This window comes from Sporisorium graminicola, chromosome SGRAM_8, assembly GCF_005498985.1.
Source record: "Sporisorium graminicola strain CBS 10092 chromosome SGRAM_8, whole genome shotgun sequence".
Classification (NCBI taxonomy): Eukaryota; Fungi; Basidiomycota; class Ustilaginomycetes; order Ustilaginales; family Ustilaginaceae; genus Sporisorium; species Sporisorium graminicola.
This window is the reverse complement of record NC_043738.1, coordinates 678,514-693,409: the sequence shown is the minus strand read 5'-3', so window position 1 is coordinate 693,409 and position 14,896 is coordinate 678,514. Positions and strand designations below refer to the sequence as shown.

Genomic DNA, 14,896 nt, shown 5'->3' with positions numbered 1-14,896 from the left:
TCTTCCGTTCGAACCAGTCTGCCTCAGTACAGGCGCAATACATCTCCGACTTGTCTCTGCGATGAATCGTTCGCGTTTCGATTCGTGACCAACGACGCGTGCTTTCGCGTCCTCTCTCGACGACACCCGACGTCCGGGTCTTTGCCTGCCTCCTGCTCCCACATGAACATTCTCAACCTCAACTTGGCACGGGCCCCTCCTCATCCCACATCAAACCGCGTTCCTGCCATTCTGGATGCCTGCGACACCGCCATCTCAGAAACTTCGAGCCACCATTACTCGGCCATTTTCTAATCAATCTTGCTCCAAATTTGATGAGGGGAAAGCCCTCGTCGTTCCGCGTGCCCGGGGGTGCCAAAAAAGGCCAAAAAATCGGAACCAGGGCCGCTACGAGGATCGAACTCGTGACCTCTTGCATATTTCGAACTGAGGCCCGGAGGCTTCCGCTAAACCCAAAGCAAGCGCGATACCACTACGCCAAGCGGCCGCCATGACTCTGCACGTGCTTGGGTTGGCCCTGTTGTGAATATATATAGGGTAAGAATCTGCTCACAAGAAGGGCTTTTCTCTGTGTCTACTTTGACGTGTCACTCCGCGTTGTTCGACTCACTCGGTGCTGTCTATGATTCGGACTGGACCTCGATCGTCAAGCCTTGTGCGAAACAAATGCTTTGGTACATTCCTCACGAGGATAGGATAGACGGCATGACATCGATTGTACCCACGAATAGCGATTATCGATGCATTGAGAGCTACTACCACAGCAGTCTGCGCTCCTCGCGCTCAGCCCTGGCCACTCGCTTGTTCAACCCCCAGGACGACTTCTTCAACTCGTCCTGCTGCTTCTTGACCTTCCTCACTTCCTTGGGCAGCGGTGCCACAATGGATACGAACAGCGGGCTGCAGTTGAACTGCTTGGCCAGCTTGGTCTTGGTGTACGTGATCGGGTCCTGGGCGCGGAGGCGCTGGATGGAGGCGATCTGGTCCGGGGTGATGGCGGTGTCGACGTCGGGGTGTGTTGCGGCGAAGCGCGAGCGCGGGCGGAGTGCGGGCGGGAGGGAGGAGGCGTCTTCAGCGGGCTGGGCATGCAGCAGCGGCTGGCGCTGGTAGATGGTTGTGCGTGCCGGGGTCGACGAGGGCGGAGGGCGGACGATAAACGTCTCACCCGAGGGCAGGGTGTGGCGCGTGGCATCAGGAGAGGCGTCGAGCGGGTCGCGAGGTCGGCGTGCGGGCGTGTTGCGCAGTCCCACGCTTGACGTCGCAAAGCCTCGCCTTGAACCCGGTACACCACTCTTGAGCGGACTGGACGACGACGAAGAGAAGCTTCGCTTACCTGCTACAGCCTCCGGGCTGAAGGGCGCCGCCGACAACGAGAATCCCTTGGGGCCGCCCCACGTGCCCTTGACGTACGAGTTGTAGTAGACCCACGGGAAGAAGTCCTTCTTCAGGTGGTAGAACGCTTTCCTCGGAACACCCTGGTCAATGCCAAACAGGTTGCCAAACGTCTCCTTGGGCTTGCCACCGTACTTGAACTCGGCCAGCATCACTTTGCCGTATTCGGTGAGCAACGGGCACGACGTGTATCCGTCATACGCCGCGTCAGGCTCCTTACCCTGCAACGCCTGGCCCAGGTTGCGCACCAGAACAGGCGCTTCCGCAGTGATCGCCGCTGCTGTCTTCGAAGTGGGCAGCGACGAAGCGTCCCCGATACTCCACACGTTGTCGAATCGCTTGTGACGAGTCGTCTCCTGGTCGACGTCCACAAACCCAGCTCCATCTGCCAGCGGGCTCTTCTTGATCACGGCGAGCGGACCCATCTTGGGAGTGACGTGCAGCAGGTCGAATTGCTTGCGCACCTGCTCGGCGCCGTTGGGACGCGCAAACACCGCCGTGTTGCCCTCGATGGCGACCAGATCGTGTTCGAATAGTCCTCCAACACCGCGCTGCTGTCGGAGTTCGTTGAGACGTTCGCTGTACTTGGGCACGCCGAACATGACGGGCAGACCCGTGGCAAAGTCGATCGAGATAGGCGAGTTGGACGGGTCGGCAGGGTTGTACAGCCCTTGGTTCTTCCAGTGGTCGAGTGCGAGCCACATAGCCTTCTGCGGCGCACCGGCACACTTGATCACACCGGCAGGCTGCGTGAAGATGGCCTTGCCAGACTTGAGCTTGGAGATGGTGTCGAACACCTTGTCGCACGTGTTGTAGCCGTAGATGGTCGAGACGAGCGAAGAAGAGTCGGCGAGCGCTTCGGGCAAACCCTTGATGGCGTCGTAGTTGATGCTCAGGCCAGGCACCACCACCAACTGGTCGTAGGCAATCTTGTCGCCATTGGCCAGGGTGATCTGGTTCTGTTCAGGAGTAAACTCGTCGACGGCGGAAGCGTAGTGCTTGAGTTGAGGGTCGAGAAGCGAGGCGAGAGGTCGTCGGAGGTCGCGCTTGTCCTTGAGACCACCACCGACGAGCGTCCAACCGGGCTGGTAGTGGTGCCACTCGGAAGGGTCGACGATGGCAATGTCATCCTGCGTAAATCCACCGGATCGAATGAGCTGGTGACTCACCGCCATACCTGCGGATCCACCGCCAATGACGACGACCTTGTGGCTGCTGGATCCAGATGTACCATGCTGAACGGGTGTTGCTGAGTCCGAGACGGTGGCCAGAGTGCGAGTAGCGTGGGCAGCGCTGCTGGTGAGGCGAGAGCGAGATGCTGCCCTCGCCGAGACGCGGACACTAGAGTTGAGCATCGCGTGCATCTTTTGAGCCCTGGCCTGAGAGAGTGGTGCGCAGAGGCTATCAGGTGGATGATGGTGATGATGATGTCGGAAGAGAAGAAGAAGACTTACAATCGAGGTGAAAACCTTCAATGGCTATCGGCTCCGGATCTGCCTTTTGAGAAGAAAATGCAGAGAGAGACGCCGAGCTCAAGGCTGATGATTGATGGCTGCAGACTCTCTCAGAAGATCTCCAAATTTCCCGATACAAATACAACAGGAGGAAGAAGAAAAAGGAAAAGAAAAAGAAGAAAAAATCAAGCCTCCAAGCACGCCATCTGCACGTCAAACTCCGATGATCAATTTGTTACATTCTCCGATTCAACATACCATGTTCGACCTTCGGCGCCCTCTCTGTCACTCATGCTCATCATGTGCAGCTCAGCCTCAAAGCTCGAGGAAGACCGGCATGCCACCACAACCTTACAGACAGAGACGCTGCTTACGTGCGTAATGGTGACAATGTCATTGCTGTGGCTCTGCACTGTTCCCTCATCACCACTGATACTCGCCAGGCAAACGATCCGTCCGCGAATCCTGCCGACTCTGACCGCCCTCCGCCCTCGGGGTCGCAAACGGTGAAGAAACGTACGATGTAGGCGACGACGTGGCTGCTAGGTCTATGTCCTGCATACCGCTCGCCAATCTATCCCCACCGTTGCCTCCTGAAGCTGCCATGGGCGGCAGCTGCAGACCAGGCACTTGGCCAGGGCGTTGCTGCTGCTGCTGATGTTGTTGCTGAGAGGTGTAAGGGTCGTAGCTCGCAGAGCGGAAGCTCGAGGCACTGGCCGTCCTGGCTGGTCGCAAAAGGGGTCGAACCATCTCAACAAAGAGTGGCAGCATCTCTGGGAGCACCTTGAGCTCTGGCGCTTTGGGACTGGGGATCTTACGACGTTTGCGGCTCTTTGCTGCATCGGCGCCATCGGTGGCTGCATCCTGGGGTAACGACGGAAGTTCTTTGTCCACCTGCTTCAAGCTGCCCGGCGTGAGCGTCGTCTGGCGTGAAGGCGCCGGTCTCCATCGCGGAGCCACCTCTTCATCATCCTCGGCGTCGGCCTCGCTGTCGCTCGAGACGACTTTGTGCAGTTTGAGTCCATCGTGACGCAGCGCACCAACCTGCTCGTCGTCCGACTCTTCTTCGTCCGACGTCTCGATCTCGTCCTCCTCTGCTTCGGCATCTGCTACCTCGCCTGTGAAAATGTCACCGACCCCCAAATTCTCCACCATGGCTCCAACGAAAGCCGAATCGTCTTCCTCGTTGAGGCCGTCTGCCCTGCGCTTCTTGTCAGCTCCCATCAGCTTCCCCGCAACGCCAGCAACTTCTCGGTCGGCCAACTTGCGACGCAGCTTGAGTTCGCGCAAGAATTTGAGTCGATACGCATACAGTACCAGCGAGTCGATTTCATCGAGCGCCCTCTTGCGCTCCTCGCCTCCAGCAGGCAAGCAGATCTCGAGGTCCACCTCTCCGATGCCTCCCAACTTGCCGACCGCCGGTTCAGGATCGCTCGTCGCTTGCTGTGAGACTACCTCGGCGGATCGCTCGTTTCCACGGACAAAGTTGATGAACAGCTCGATCCAGTGCATGAGCCCATCAAACAGACCCGATCCCTTCGAGTGCACCTGATGCACAAAGTTGTAGAAACGATTCTCGTGCCTTTCCACCAAGTCCACAAACACTTGAACCGTGCGCGTGGGATCCGTGTAGCTCAGCTCCTCGTTGGCCTCGACCGTCTTGATGAGGTCGGTGATGAACGCCTGAAGGTCCGACAAGCTGTCAGCGATATTGGCGAGCTTGTAGACTTGGGCGAGCGGCGAGTAAAAGATGGTCACCATGTCCTTGAGCAGCTCGGCCGTGACGCCTTCGAAGATGAGCGAGATCATCTGCTCTTTGTCGCGCTTGCGCGTGAGCATCTTGATGAGCACGTGCAGATCCTCGTAAAGCCAAGCGTCATCATCCTGCGGTCCTTCGTCCTCCAGGTCAGGGTTCTTGAGACCTCTACGATACTGCTTGTACACCTCGTACGCCTGACTCGCCTTGACGACACGATGAACCTGTGACCTGTCGAGCGCCGGTGCTTCTGGCGAGCGCAGGATGGTGGTGAGCAAGTCAAGACGCTCCTCGTCGGCATCTTTGCGGTACAGAGCCTGGATTTCGGCCGGGGCATAGACAAACTGACGCACTTTCTCGCAGATGGTCGCGTCGTCGACTTTGGTACAGATGGCGGTGCACACCTCGTCCAACTCGCGCACCTCGTCCTGCAGGCTGCTGGAGAACATGCGCTGCAGCAGACTGCGCTGACCAAATGGCTGAGCCAGAAAGATGTCGAGCACGCCTCGCACCATGGCCATGGGGTTGGATATGCGCAGTATGCCACGCAGCATGAAGTAAGGCATCATGCCATGCATGCGCTTCATCTGTGAAAAGATTTCGGACGAATTGTCGCTGCCCATAAAGATCTGAAAGATGGTGGAAGCGAGGCTGATGCGCGCCCACTTGATGAGTGCCTTGTACTTTTCGGGCAGGTCTTCGATACGAGGCGTGGACTTGATGGTGGCAAAGATGCGGGTCAGCCCGTCGTGTTGCACTAAGTCCTGCTTGAATTCCTTGAGATGCTGTTGCAGCTCCTGCGCACGTCTGGCGGCTTCGTCGGCGAAGCGCTTGTGCTCCTCTTCACGGACATGGTCGAGACCTTCTCGGATGGCGGCGTCTTCTTCTTCAGCGCGGGAAAGCGTGGTGGGCTCTGCAGTGAGAAAGTCCATGAGCACTGCGCTTTCGGCGACGGATGGACTCGCGAGAAGCGAACGTAAATATGCTCGCAACGTAAGACGGTTCTTTTCTCTGGCAAGCGGACCGGTCGGTAAGGGTACGCGTGATTGAGAGCCGGTAGAATCTATCGAGGATCGCGGATAGTCGTTGACAGCCTCCGGGGGCTGCAGCGATGTAGCCTGCGACGAATCGGCGACTGGCTTTCGATACGGATCAGAGACATCCGTGTTGCTTCGATCTTTGGGTGGTGGTGGACGGATCCCCTCGTCGGGATACTCGACTTTGAGTGTTTCTGCGAGTCTGGCAAAGTCACCATAGCGGCGCGAAACGTAGATATCCGGCTGACCATAGCCTCTGCGTGTGCGGATAAGGAACTCTTCGTGGGCTCGGCTACGGATCCTGCCCTTTGTAACGACGTTGCGAACCGAGACGACGTTGATGTCGAAGCCAGAGGAAGAAGTATCATCGTCGTCGTCTCCTTTTGAAGATGCGACAGCGGCTCTACCCAGAGCAGCTTTGCGACGAGACTCGACGGCACTCATCTTGAGCCGATCGTTTTCCGAGATCCGGACGACGTCCTCGCCGATGCCTTTGACCTTGATGGCGGAGCCCATGAGGAGGACAAAGTACTTTTCGAGTTTGTTGGTGAGTTTGCGGCGCTTTGTGGACTCGTCTCTATCATCAGTACCGCTAATGTTGCGCTCGAGAAATTTATCGAAGAAGACTTGCACTTTGTCTGCGAAGAAGTTGGGCGGCGCCGATCGAAGAAAGGGAAATGTGAGGACAAAGTGCTGGAACATGAAGCGGAGCAAAGGCAGATCCGTTCGTCGAGCTTCGGGGGAGGCGCGAAAGGGCGGACCGAAGGTGGATAGCGCGTCCTTGGTGCTGAGCTGAGCTACTTCCTTCTCCATTTGCAGACGAATGAGCGTCTTTTTGAGATAGTGGGCTCGCAGTGGTGTGAGTGCGGAAGGGTCCATTTTGTTCTCCAGGTTGGGTATGCTTGCGCGCGCTGCCTTGCCCGAGATGATGGCATTGTCATCGCCAGCTTGCAGGGGAGCTAGCGAGGTGCCCGCCGAAGCAAAGGCAGGATCGTAGTGTGCTGCAAGGCTCATGACGGGGGGAATGAATGCGCAGATCGACGGACAGTGCGCGACGAGCGAAGAGCAAAGACGCTACCTCTTCCGTATCGAGCGGCGTTGGTCGCCGTCGACAGAGCCAAGAAGAGCGTTTCAGGCAGCTCTGCGGAACCAAAACAAGCCTGTGAGGATGACGATGGTGATGATGGTGGTAGTGGTGGTGGCGGGATGGCAGCTCGATATGCTTAGATAGGAAGAGGAAGAGGCTTAGTCGATCGGCATCTGTATCTGTCTCGCTTCCTGCTCAGCACAGAACACGGCACAGCCGGCGCCATCGGTTGTGACGTGACCCTGCCTGTTCTGCCAAAGTAACTGCTCCAAAAGGTCGGAAATTCAAAAAGTGTGGAGGGGCCAACTGCTTCTTTTTTTTTGGACGCAAGATCGCTGGCTCAGGGCAGCAACGCCAACCAAAAAAGCGAAGCGAGCTCGGCCACGCTCTTCTTAGCGGCCGGCCATTGTCCGACAACGTGCCTTCTGTGAGCTCCACCGTGAATCTCCGATTCGGTTGCAAAGTGTCGATCAAACATGCGTGAGCTCGCGAAAAATTACAACGTAGAACCGCGTTAAAGGCCGGCTTTTTTGGTTTGGGTTGAGAAGATCAGATCAGATGATCATCAAAGCCGGTAGCGGTCCAACACCCAACAAGTGATACCCGGAACTGTTACCATCGCCATCCACCATTCTTTTTTTGTCTGTCTGTCCTGCTTGCCTGTCTGCGTCCCCTCTTTACAGAATCGTAAACATTGACCACACCACCCGCACCATTGGGATCACAACGATGCTCGATGATGAGCTTCAGTCGGCTCTCGACAAGCGCGCTGCCAAAGGAACCCTCCGTCAGCTCACAGTGTACCCCACTATCCCATCCTCGTCTTGTTCTTCCGCCACGGCCGCTTCATCTCAGCAACCACTAGTAGATTTCTCGAGCAACGACTACCTCAGCCTCGCTACCTCTTCACGCGTTTGCGCCGACTTTGCCTCGATCGTCACTCGCAACTCAACGCTCTCCTCTCAACTCGGCAGTGCAGGCTCCCGACTGCTCGATGGCAACTCTGCGATCCATGAAGAGATCGAGAACGACCTCACCGAGCATTTTGGATCTTCGACAGCTGGTCTGCTCTTCAACTCGGGCTACGAGGCCAATGTGTCGCTGCTCAGCACGCTGCCTCAACCCAAAGATGTGGTCATCTACGACGAGCTCGTTCACGCTTCTGTACACGATGGGCTCAGGCGGTCTCGGGTGCCCGCTCATCTGCGAATCCCGTTTCAGCATAACTCGGTCGAACATCTCGAGCAGATACTTGCTCGTTTGAAGCAAGATGGAACGCTGACAACAGGATGTAGCAGCAGCAGCAGTAGCGGCGGCAGCGGTACCGGGGCTACTGGGCGAAACGTCTGGCTGGCGGTGGAGAGCGTTTACTCGATGGACGGCGATGTGTGTCCCTTGGAGTCGTTGCTGGATACCATGTCCCGCTATGTCGATCGCAATCGCATCTGTACCGTCGTCGACGAGGCCCACTCCACAGCGCTGTACGGCTCGCGCGGGCGCGGACTGGTCAATGCTTTGGGTCTGCAAGCCGATCCACGAATTGCAGCACGCCTCATGACATTCGGCAAAGCATGGGGAGCTTCAGGAGCCATTGTGCTCTGCAGCAAGACAGCAAGACATTACCTCATCAACTACGCCCGGCCGCTCATCTTCAGCACTGCTCTAGGCTACCCGCAGCTCGCGTCGATCCTCGCATCATTCAACTCGATCAAGGACGGCACCGCGCAAGTTGCGGCGCGCAAGACATTCTCCAACGCTAGAAGGCTCGTTGATGGCTTTGAGGCTGTCATTCGAGCACAAACAGCGGGTACACAGAGAAGCGTTGCACTGCCGCCTCATCTTCGACCCGACTTTGCCGGTAGTGGTGGGAAGCAGCGCGAGGAAACCGACTTTGTGAGCTGGTCGATGCAGCAGCCATCGCCGATCATTCCGCTGTTGACGGACCACGCTAGAGATCTTGCAGCGCATCTGAGGTCGAACGGCTTGCTGGCAAGGCCGATTTGCTATCCTACGGTGCCTAAGGGGGAAGATAGGGTAAGGATCTGCGTTCATGCGGACAACACGGTGGAGGACATAGATCGGCTCATTCAATGTGTCAGGCAGTGGGTCGATGCAGACGAAAGACAGCTGAGGGGACTCGCAAGAGGAGCACAGGATGGCCGAATCAGGACGTCTGCTCAGCTGCTGGCGTCCAAATTGTAATAGTTTGCTTCGCACAACCGAAATGATGCTGTGATGGGTCGAAACGATATATTGTGTGTTCATAAACAACTAGTAGTTCGAGCCAGCAGCAGCAGGCGCAGCAGCCGCACCGCTCCTGATCTGCTCGACGATGGCCTTGGTACCACTGGCACCGACCCGGGTCGCTCCATTCTTGACCATAACATGCACCGTCTCCAGACTTCGAATCCCACCGCTTGCCTTGACCTCCTTGTCATCGCCATTCCAACCGAGATCCTTGCGCTTAGCCACCTCGTACATCAGTCGCACATCCTCCTTGGTCGCGCCGGGCCCACCGTACCCCGTGCTGGTCTTGACAAATTCTGCCCCCGCCAAACAAGCCAGATAGCTCGCAGCTGCAATCTCGGGTTTGGACAGCATCCCCGTCTCCAAAATCACCTTGAGCCTGGCGTTGTGTGAGCGGCATTCCTCTGCAACGGCGTGGATGTCTGTGTAGACTTGGAGGTATTCCTGCGATCGGAGAAGACCGATGTTGTTGACCATGTCGATCTCGCGCGCGCCCTGCTCGCAGGCCAAGCGGGCCTCGAGCACCTTGGAGGGTGTGTTGGACGAGCCAAAGGGGAAGCCGACCACCGAGATAGGCTTCACCGAGGTGCCGGCGAGGTGTTGCGAGACGTAGGGGATCATGGACGAGTTGACGCAGACGGTGGCAGTGCGGTACTGCTTGGCTTCGTCGCAGACGGCAGCGATCTGCTCGAGTGTGGCATTGGGTGCAAGCAGCGTGTGGTCGATGAGGGCCGCTACCTCGGCTTCGGTGGTGGGCAGCTGGGGCGTGGGCTCGATCGGTGCCAGCGAGTCGAGCGAGGCGGGTAGAGAGGCGAGCAGCGACTCGATGGCCGATGCGAGCGAATCTTGGGTGGCAGTGGCGCGGGACATGTTTGTTGTGAAGATGATGTTGGTGAACAAAGAAACTTCGAACGTGTATCCGCTCAGCTCAACGAGATGGAGAGCGCACCAACGTCGGATGCTCGGCAGTGCAGTGAGAAGGCTTTTTTTCGTCGATTCACTGTTTGACAGGCTCTTCGGATAAGTCCATTCCAACTCGCCCCCGAATCGGCGATTCATTTGTTGGCAGCAAATCGGTCGATTTTTGCTTAGGAAAGTGGAGAAGTCGACAAGAAATGCACTTCCTGACGTTGCACCTTTGTGACCAAGCAACCGCTTTCCACCTTGCCTTCGTCCCCATAACAGCAGCAATCTCGATCTTGCTGCAAACATGGCTTCACTCAGAACTGTCACGGCGGCAAGCCGCACCGTCGCTGGATCCATCCTCCGACAGCCTCTCTCTGCACCGAGACTGCCCAACGCCATTCCCCGAAGCTTCTCTACATCTCGTCTCTCCTCCAACGCATCTGCCTCGCCACAGCCCAGCTCGTCTACCAAGAACACCAGCTTAGGCAACGTTGAAACACCCGGCTTCCGCCCACGCCCATCTGTCTCCGGCCCCGGCGCCGTTCGAGTGGGCACCCTCTTCACCTCGCTCATCGCGCTCGCGGTCGCCGTGACCGGCTACGGCCTGTACGAGTACTACACTTCCTTCTCCGCCTGGCCCGTCTCGATCCGCGATGACCTCCGTGCAGCTATCAAGGCTCGCAACCGTGGAGATGCGAGACGTGCCGAGTCGTACTTCCGCAAGGCGCTTGCCACGGCCCGTGGTATCAAGGCGGAGCTCAACGAGCCCACGCCGACACCCAAGGGTGCGCCGCCCGGGGAGGCGGGCGAAGCGATGCTCAAAATCTCGGGTATCGCAATCGCACTGGCTGCTCTACTCGAGGGGGAGGGAATGGTGGAGGAGAGCTATCAGGTGTTGGAGGATGTGTGGAATGAAGTGATGCAGCGCGGCAAGTACATTAACGTAGGCGAGGAGAGAGGGGAGTGCAAGAGGACGGATAGGGACAGGATGCGCGCAGTGCAGATCGCGCAGAAGCTGGGTCTGCTCGGTCAGCTACCTGAAGTGCGGATCACACTGCTGCACAAGGCGAAGCTGGCCCAACCTGGAGCTCAGCAGGACGGCGACGAGGACACATTTAGATTCAGCCTGACGGGCACAGCAGACTCGCAGGATCCAGCAGAGCGCTGGCTGGTGTGGAGCGTCGAGGAGCTTTTCCGGCTTGTCCTACCTGCTAGCGTCCACGCATCCGCCCTCGCAGCAGCAGCTGCTACTGATGCCGCACCCTCCGAGCCCAACCCAAACTCCACTTCGCCCGTAACGCTCACCACGGTCACGCCGCCCACCTCGATCTCGCTCGCCGACCTGGACCTCCCCGCATGGGTGACTAAGCTCGACCTGCTCGCCTCGATTGAATCACTCGGCACCTTCTACGCCTCGAAAAACCTGGCCGAGTACGCGGTTCCGCTGTACCTTCAGACGCTGTCGATCCTCTTGCCGCCCAACGCGGCCTCGGCTCCGACGGCGAGCGAGCGCTGCAAGGCCGGTCTGGTGATGAACAATCTCTCCCAACTTTTGTCGGGAGGGAACATCAAGGACGCCTCGAAATGGGCGCTCAAGGGGCTCGAGATCACGGATCAGACGGTGCAGCTGGCTGGGTTCGAGTCGCCAAGTACGGCCGAGGTGGTGCACTCGTCCGACGAGAGGACGCAGGAGGTGCGCACCGAGTGTTTGGGCGTCAAGCTCACGCTGCTGTACAACCTCGGCGTGCTGCACGACGTAAGTTCCCATCCCCTTCCTACAACATGTTCGCTGCCTCTATCGATCATATCTTGACTAACCACACCAAACCCCCCCTTTTCTACTTTCTGTTGGCGCGCTACAGATGGCAGGAGACACGTGCCAAGCAAGACTCTACTTCCAAAAAGCCTACGCATTGGCCGACAAGATCGGCGGGCCCACGTTCGCCATCGCCAAGACCAAGGCGGCCGAAAGCCTGGCTCGTCTCGAACGACGCGGATCCGCACGCAAGTAGTGTTGCGCACTCTCTCACACGTCACAATTGCAAAAGAGGGGGTTCTCGGTGGCAGCAAACTAAGTCATCATAACATTGCGTGTGTTTGTGTGGGGGGTTTGATGTGGGGCTTCTCAAATGAGCGCATACGACTCGTCCAGCACCGCAGGCCGCACGTTGAACTTGCGGACTGCTTCGCGAACCGCATCGCGCGTGAGCACCAGTGCGAGACCGCTGCCCGACCGACCGATTCCATTCGTCTGCTTCAGCTGCCCGCCACCACCATCACCAGTAGCAGCAGTCGCTCCAGCTACACCGCTCTGTGTCACAGCTTCGTCCGCCGTGGGCAGGAACGGCGTGCCCGGTGCATCGACAAGCCCAGCCTCGGACAGCGCGAGCACAATGTCGTCCGTCCGTAAGTGCGTGAGGCGCGACAAGGCTTCCACGGTTACTGCCATCGTGCAGGGGGCTTCGCGGTCGCCCAACGCGGAAATGTCCAGTGCTGGGTGCACGGCTACCAGTTCAGGATCCGAGCCGTTCGCTGCGACTCGGGACGACCGCCGGGCTGCCGCACCCTCACTGTCTACCTTTGTTGCTGCCAGGGCACCATTGCCAGGCTGAGCGTGAGGCGGCGGTGGAGGTGGAGGTGGCCGAGCCGTCCGCGTAGGCGCACTGCCCGCCCACCCTTTGAGCCGCAGCTTACGCTTGTGCGATCCAGCGCTCGAACCTGTGCTGGCGTGTGTATCGGATGCCTCGGCGACTTCGGCAGCGAGTCGCTGCAGCTCTGCGAATCCCACCTGGTGCGAGATCGACTCCAGCGACAGCCCTAGGAGCTTACACCGCAGTGTGAGGATGTGCCATTTTCGGAGTGCATCCTCCGCCTTGACTCTGTTGTCCGTCGCTGCTCCAGCATCGCTGACATCGCCAGCAGCAGCAGCAGACGACAGTCGGCGCTGTCTCGCCGGTGTGCTACTGCTGCCACTCGCAATGCGCAGCGGCCCATCAAAGCAGCCCACAAGTGCCCTTAGCAACACAGCCGTCCAGAAGGAAAGATATCCCTTCAACCCCAGATCCGACAGCGGCCGCTCCGGCGTGCCCAGCATCCCCTGTGCTGCCGACAGGTAGTACGAAAACTCAATCATGAGCGTGCCAAAGCTCTTGCGCTGAAATGGCGGAAACGTGACAATGCACGCCAAGTTGTAGTCATCGTACGAGATCTTCTCCTTGGAGAAAAACCCGAGCGGATGGTCGAACGACGCAGTAGCAGCGTCGGTGAGCACGTAAAACACAAACGGCTCCACGTCAAAGTAGATGGTCTTGTGATCGATGAAGAGTTTGCCAAAGAGCGAGAGGTTCTGGCAGTAGAGCTTCTGCGCCGCCCCATCAACTTCCCAGATGATGTGCGCTCCGCGTTGGTACACTTTGCGACCAGGCGGGTGCGTGTGGCGGCAGAACTTGCGATGCGCCGCAAAGCCGTTGTACGTCTTCATGTATTTGAAGCATCCGTCGCAGATCCAAAGCATCTTGGTCGGGGTTACCTCCTTGTACTTGCCCTTGAACCCGCTTGTGGTGGAAGGCGACGCAGGCGACTGTCGTCCCGATGGCAAGGCAGAATCTGATGCTATTGCTGCTGTGCCCACTGCGGCCAGTGCCTTGATGGCAGGTGCATCACGCGCCGACGAGGATAAGGCTCCCCCGAGGCTGCTTAGGTTCTCCTTGCGAGCTGCACGTTTGTTTGTCGCAGACGCAGGAGACTGATTGCGCTTGTTGCTCGAATGACTTGCAGATGCATGAGCGGAAGCCGAGTGGGAAGCCCAGTTGTCTTGCCCGTCGGCAGCATCCTCATGGTCGAGCGGATAGGGAGAGTGGTACCACGTCTTGATGTCGTAGTTCCCGTATAGGACGCGATCGATGTTTCGCAAGGCTGGCGTGTCGGATGAAGGAGATGCAGCTGTCTTTTGCCTCCCGCGGTGATTGGCATTGCGGTCGAGAAGCGCCGGAGATGGCTGCCGGCTGAGTGAGGGCGTGCGACTCCCATCGCTGCCCTCGTTGACAAGATCGTGTTCCGCCTTCCTCTTGCCCTTCTCCATGGAATGCGGGGTTGGATTTGCGGAGGCTGATGCCAGTCCATTGGCGCCTTTGATTGGAGTCGAAGGATGGTTCGAAGGCACTTCGAGTTTCACGTCCAAGTTGGAGAGTGCAGAAGCTGGTCGGATGGAGGAATCATCCACCCAGCCGTCCATGCGTTTGTCCTGGCCGTGGCGGTGGACATAGTACTGGACGTTGTCGATGTCGGCCCCTCCAGCGGATGGAGGATTGGAGGAGCTGCCCCATCTGCGTGAGACGATTGTAGCCGGGTACGCATGACCTGTCTTGCCATCGACCACTTCGCAGACTGCTCCCACAGGTAGAAACGCTGACTGCGTGGCTCGCTGGTGGTTGGATGTGGATAGCATAGCAGACGGCATCTTCGGGGAGTCGGTCAAGCTCGTAGCTGAGCCGACGATTGGGCTTGTCGAATGAGGCTTTACTTTGTCGAGCCTGAGCTGAGCCGGTAATACATGGTGTGCTGTCGCCCTTCGCGTCACCCAGGGGCCACTGCGCTATGATGATGAGGTGCTGATCGAGAGAGTTATGCGGTCGACCGTACCAGCTTCTCGCGTTATGAACTTCGGTCGTCTTTAACTTTGTCTCACCGCAATCTAGGCGACAGGCTGGTGCTGTGTTGTTGTTGCCGACAACGCCAGCGCTGGTTGATGACTTGGTCGTGTCAAGAAGGAAAGGGTGAATGCAATGGATGGTCGGATGGCATGTCGTGGATGCAGCCTCCACGTCCATAAAAGCTTCTCAAAAAGAAAGGAAAAGGGTCGCGCTCTATTAGCGCTTCGCGACTAGAATGCAGTCACGCAGTCAAGACACACCTCTACCATCACCATCGAGACGTTCAACGCTGGATGCCAAGCCGAAACGAATGCAATTAGACCGATACAACATGTGATGCAAAGAAGAGAACGAGCGAGGAGCAT

General features: G+C 58.0%; 6 protein-coding genes across 6 annotated transcripts; 2 read left to right on the top strand and 4 right to left on the bottom strand.

Moving 5' to 3' along the window:
* Window positions 1-755: 755 nt before the first annotated feature.
* On the bottom strand, window positions 756-2,756 carry EX895_006007 (uncharacterized protein; the record flags this gene model as incomplete). The annotated part of the gene is made up of 1 exon (XM_029886599.1): window positions 756-2,756. The coding sequence occupies one exon, from the start codon at window positions 2,754-2,756 to the stop codon at window positions 756-758; it is 2,001 nt and encodes a 666-aa protein (XP_029736912.1).
* Window positions 2,757-3,269: 513 nt separating this feature from the next.
* Window positions 3,270-4,358, bottom strand: EX895_006006 (uncharacterized protein; the record flags this gene model as incomplete). The annotated part of the gene is made up of 1 exon (XM_029886598.1): window positions 3,270-4,358. The coding sequence occupies one exon, from the start codon at window positions 4,356-4,358 to the stop codon at window positions 3,270-3,272; it is 1,089 nt and encodes a 362-aa protein (XP_029736911.1).
* A 3,097-nt stretch (window positions 4,359-7,455) lies between these two features.
* On the top strand, window positions 7,456-8,928 carry EX895_006005 (uncharacterized protein; the record flags this gene model as incomplete). The annotated part of the gene is made up of 1 exon (XM_029886597.1): window positions 7,456-8,928. The coding sequence occupies one exon, from the start codon at window positions 7,456-7,458 to the stop codon at window positions 8,926-8,928; it is 1,473 nt and encodes a 490-aa protein (XP_029736910.1).
* A 69-nt stretch (window positions 8,929-8,997) lies between these two features.
* Window positions 8,998-9,843, bottom strand: EX895_006004 (uncharacterized protein; the record flags this gene model as incomplete). The annotated part of the gene is made up of 1 exon (XM_029886596.1): window positions 8,998-9,843. One exon carries the CDS (start codon window positions 9,841-9,843, stop codon window positions 8,998-9,000), a length of 846 nt encoding a protein of 281 aa, XP_029736909.1.
* Window positions 9,844-10,183: 340 nt separating this feature from the next.
* EX895_006003 (uncharacterized protein) lies at window positions 10,184-11,891 on the top strand (the record flags this gene model as incomplete). Its single annotated transcript, XM_029886595.1, has 2 exons — window positions 10,184-11,635; window positions 11,742-11,891. The coding sequence occupies 2 exons, from the start codon at window positions 10,184-10,186 to the stop codon at window positions 11,889-11,891; spliced, it is 1,602 nt and encodes a 533-aa protein (XP_029736908.1).
* Window positions 11,892-12,004: 113 nt separating this feature from the next.
* On the bottom strand, window positions 12,005-14,338 carry EX895_006002 (uncharacterized protein; the record flags this gene model as incomplete). The annotated part of the gene is made up of 1 exon (XM_029886594.1): window positions 12,005-14,338. The coding sequence occupies one exon, from the start codon at window positions 14,336-14,338 to the stop codon at window positions 12,005-12,007; it is 2,334 nt and encodes a 777-aa protein (XP_029736907.1).
* Window positions 14,339-14,896: the final 558 nt, after the last annotated feature.